General features: G+C 34.6%; 1 protein-coding gene across 3 annotated transcripts in view; it reads left to right on the top strand.

Annotated features, from left to right (window-relative positions):
• Window positions 1-789: 789 nt before the first annotated feature.
• The window catches only part of LOC125042556 (ras-related protein Rab-43-like), an 11,113-nt gene continuing 6,902 nt past the window's right edge, over window positions 790-5,000 (top strand). Inside the window, exons 1-3 of one of the 3 annotated variants that reach the window (XM_047638261.1) lie at window positions 790-892; window positions 3,680-3,920; window positions 4,746-4,830. In XM_047638261.1, coding sequence (XP_047494217.1) covers window positions 3,711-3,920; window positions 4,746-4,830 — 295 coding nt within the window. In that variant the 5' untranslated portion in view covers window positions 790-892; window positions 3,680-3,710. Of the gene's footprint in view, window positions 976-1,000; window positions 1,022-3,679; window positions 3,921-4,745; window positions 4,831-5,000 lie in introns of those variants that run through there. The other 2 variants (XM_047638262.1, XM_047638263.1) reach the window with 2 other exon arrangements.

The following is a 5,000-nucleotide window of genomic DNA, read 5'->3' as shown; positions in this document are numbered from 1 at the left end:
AATGTGAGAAATAAAGAAGGGAAAGAGGAAGAGAAAAGTATTAACTGAATTTAAAATGATATAATAAAGGACAAAGCTAAAGGAAGGAACCAATGAGCGAGTAAACTGAAATTAGCAAATGATAATGTTAAAAGTATAGTAGGAAAGAATCTTGAAATTAGGAATGAAAAAACTCTTACATAAATTCTAAAATCAAATAAACAAATTATTGATATCGCTCTTTAAGCTCATCGGAAGAGGTTGGTTCCACTGGTGTTTGAAACTTGGGGACCGGCGTTGAAAATTCAATTGATTTTAACCATGACAGTTACAGTAACTCAGTTGACATTTCGAATGAATGCAATCAGTTGTTCAGCGTGTCGAGTATTCTCAGTACTGTGTCATGTATTTGATATACATATATGGAACATCGGTATCTATATAATTATTGATACGTGAAATGTATATATATACAATTTTGATGTTTATATGTAATTAATGACGTCACATTCAGGGAACTTGCATACATTCTCTACTGAGTGAAATTTCGTATAATATATTACAATCACCTGAACTAAAGATGGATACATCTAATCAAATAGTAAAAATAAGTAAAACATAATTATCTTATGTTACCTTTTATAAGTGAATACATTTTAAAACTCTTGATATGAAATGTTTTCCTATTCACCTTATTATGACTCAAACACAGTTCATCCGAATACTAAAAACCAACATATATAAACGTATTTTTCACATCAATCCTATAAACAAACATGCCATTAAATAAATATTCCCCCATTTTTTTATCTAACAACGAACGCTCACGGTTTGTTTTTATCCGTGTTTTTCCTTTTTTTTTCCTTCGCTTCGAGTTCTTGTTCTCTCCGTCCACCTGTTGATCCAGGCTGAGGTAGGCCTTTTCTCTCATTCGCGGGTGTGAAGGATATTAGGGGAGTTGTCTTTGACTTGAGAGAAGAGAGACGGAGGGATAAGGTATTTATATTGGCAGTAGTTTTCCGTGTTTGAAAAAATAGAAAGGGTGTGATTTTCGTGTATTTTTTGTAATTTTTTTTTTTGTGTGGGAGGGATGATTGTGTGGATGTTTTTTCTTGTTTGTTTTCGTCGGTGTTTTATCGGGATTTGTGTATTTGATTATTGTGTTTTGGAAAGGAACTCGGTCTTTAAATAGAGGTTATTGCTTCGTGATGCAACTATTATTCTCGTCAGGGTAATATAAAGTGTAACGTCAGGATTATATGGAGATAGATCAGTAAAAAGTGAAAGGACAGGTAAAAGTATATAGTCTATTTGACCGGCAGCCGGTTCACAAGTAGAGGATTATTTGATCAGCAGTAATTTGTCATACCTTGAGCCACTTCAACTTGCCCATTTTAGGATAAATGAAGTTGAGTGTACTATGATGCTATATTGCTAATGAAATATAAGCTATATCTGATAGTAAGGTATACTGTGGTGTTTTATTTCTAGTTACCACTATCATATCACATTTTTAAATTTTTATCACAGAATTGGCTGAGGTTTTAGGACAGGTGTGGAGGTGTCCGATGCGTGTAAGGACTGTCTTTAAAACTACAGTGCAATTTTACACAAATTTGAAGAAAGTTCAGTATTAAATATGATAGAAAAAAATCTTAGAAGACCCTTTTGATTTAGTGTTAAATGTTAATTTTGTCATTTCTTATATTTACTGATATTTTCTATTCATATCTGCAAAAACTTTACTTTTTTCCTAACACACAAGGACTGTCTTCAGTTTGTCCTTATGTAGATTTTCCTCTGTTGAACATTATTCTACTTTGGAAATAATAATAAAAGCATTGAGGCCCCTTTAGATAAATTTTTAATCATTAATTGAGCCGTCTCCTACATTTGTTATTACTGTATTTTATTTTAGAAATACAAATAGTGGCACCTGCCTTTATAACTGATGCAATGACAATAAGGATAAGGATGCCACATCACATTTCAGATATACTTAACTTGTATTTGCTGGGCTATGCCTATTGCCGTCATAACAAACGAACTCATCATGCCGATTAGGGCTATAGGTGTACCTAGCAGAAAGTTCCGTTACATGTAGCAGACTCCTGGGCCAATCAGCAGGACAGTTGCCAGAAGTCGCTGGAGTCAGTGACGCCGAGAGATTTCTGATATTGTCATTGAGAGGTTATTGTGTAATATTACTGTTATGATATAAGCAAGATTTATTGCCATATTTATCTTATTACAATATATATATATATATATTTTTTTTTTTTTTTCTATTTCTTTTTCATCTAACACAAACTTTGGAGCCTAAGACCTTTTGTGAATATTGCCCAAGGAGATTTGAAGGTTATGCAGAGGTTCCACAGGTTATTGCCCCCACCCCCCTTTCAATCACTATTTCTCCCTAGCCAGGGGCATTGCCAATAAACCCCTTCCCGTCACTCCTTTTCCCACCTGACAGCTTCACCCATTTCAGTATTCGGTACATTCAGCTCCTACGGACATGGAAAAACTTGGTAAAGGGCCAGGGTGATGGGAACTTGCCATCATGAGAATTTCAGCTGAAGGCCAGGGTTACAGAAGTGACTCACCACAAGTGCACTAACTTTTAACCCCTTGGTGGCAGGTGTAGAAAACTAAAAAAAAACTCTACGCTCTGGTGAACCACAGCAACGCGCCAACTTTGAGCGCGTGAGTTTGGTACATCAAGCCGAATCACTGCCACATTTCGAGCAGTTTGTTTTCACGCCTATAGGCGTGACCCGTCGGGAATTTAGGAGGGTGATTAGACTCTGGTTATTTAGGAGGGGTTCTTGCTTTATTCGTATCAGTAAACAAGTGTGGAACATACCATCCATGAGCCATGACTGTTAGGGTTGCAGGCACAAGGAAGGATGATATTTCTATGTTAGTATCCTATTCCTGCCTGCATTTTGGTCCTTTTATATACTCTAACCCATTGAATCCGAGTATCTTGCAGACCACACATGAACCAAAATCTGGGCAATAGGCTTAGCTACTTGAATGGCAACTGTCCCAGAGGTATGTCTTTTAGGCCCAGACCACAGGAACACTCGTGTGTGGTAGCAAGTCCCCTGCCCCCTCTTTGAGATGTTATCTCTTTTTTTTTTGCACAAGAATTTTTTTACTTATTTGCCATAGCTATTATTGGACATGCTGTATTATCAAGATGATAATATTTCTCTACAATTCTGTGCAATAACAATAATAACAAGTAATATTGTGTTATTTGTGTCATTTTTAAATATTTACGTATTATTCAAATATCTGCAACACAGCTTGCACTGCCAGTCACTGCAGTCAGGAATAGTAATCTGAATTTTGAAATTGTTTCCTCTTCCAGCCATAGCTTATGTAAGGGACATTCCACCCTCATTCCAGTCACCCCAGCCTTTATCCAAATTTTTCCTGACAGCACATTATCATCACCATGGCCCTCAGCCAAATTTTTTCATGATGGGACGGTCTCATCCCTCAGATCCAATGGGTTAATTGAGGTATATTGGTATTGTTTCACTAAAACATTATACAATATAAACAAGGAAAGAAATATATGGTTGTGTAAATATTATAAATGTGTGTATTATTACCTAAAGAATCAAGCAAAACTATGAGAGATTATGATATACAATGATACTGATACACTTCCTCTCTCCTTTAATCATAGAGCAAGTCAGCAACGCACACATTGTCCCAAAATGACTTCGAACCAGCCCTTCAACACCAGCACACCTGCAGATGAGCAGTTTGATTTTCTATTCAAAATTGTTGTCATTGGAGACTGCGGTGTTGGGAAGACATGTGTCGTCCAGAGGTTCAAATCAGGCATGTACATCGAACGCCATGGCAACACAATTGGTGTGGATTTTTCAATGAAGACTGTTAATGTAGACGCAAAAAAAGTTAAGGTTAGTTTACATTTCTTTATGTTTATGTCACTTGTCTGTGTTTTTTTATTGTTTTTTTTTTCTGCTTTAATTTCCTCCTTTTAAATTTTTCTTTTCTCTATTTTACTCTTTATTGAAGCTGTCATGTCACACTCATCAAGGATGTGCCATAATGATGCATATCAATCAGCATTCCTCAAACCTGTACTGCTCAACATCATGCCTTTGCATCCCAGTTATTCCTAGCTGAAAGTCCATCAGCAAGTTATTTATATATCTTTTTTCTCCATATCTAATCACTTGAAATCATAAGACTTATCTTGTATAGAATTCTCCCCTTGATCGGTAACCATAGGTACTAGTATTAATCTCTGATATGGCTGTTGAATGTTAATTAGTCTTACCTTACTGTATGATATTTTAATATTTTTCATTAAGTGATTTAGTTGGCCATAGTAGAATGAATCATGATAATCCAGCTAACTATTAACATAATTATGAAGGAACTTCATAAATTTGTTCACGCAAATAGTTTTCCGTAAAGGCAAAGTTCCTCTGATGACATCTGGCTTTTCTTGCCACTATAAATTTGATCACTTAAATATGTTACTATATCTTATACTGGTTTCCTTCTGTTCTTTTTTACTTTTTACTTCTGTTTCATTTCTTTTTTAAATGATAAACAACTATCATGATCATTTTGTTGAATGAATGTTAAGTCATTATTTTTCTCTTATTATTATTATTATTATTATTATTAATATTATTATTATTATTACAATTATTTTCTCATATATTTAATTATATTATTTTCCCTTAATTTTTTTTATATTTTTCCAACTTCAGCTCCAGATCTGGGACACAGCAGGGCAAGAACGCTTCAGAACCATAACACAGAGTTATTACCGCTCTGCTAATGGAGTAATAATTGGTAACATTAATTTTTAAGGTTTTTTAGTTGTTGTTTTTTTAGGGGGGATGTTGTGGATAGTCTTTCTGTAGTGCTGATTATTTTTAGATTGTTTGGATGTTATGTTATAACTATGTGTTATTTTTTTATTGTTTAGTCAGCAACAAAGCTAGATAGATGTATTATTTGAA

The sequence above is a fragment of the Penaeus chinensis genome, chromosome 32, assembly GCF_019202785.1.
Source record: "Penaeus chinensis breed Huanghai No. 1 chromosome 32, ASM1920278v2, whole genome shotgun sequence".
Taxonomy (NCBI): domain Eukaryota; kingdom Metazoa; phylum Arthropoda; class Malacostraca; order Decapoda; family Penaeidae; genus Penaeus; species Penaeus chinensis.
Note: the sequence above shows the minus strand (reverse complement) of the source record. Positions and strands in the feature narration are given on the sequence as shown.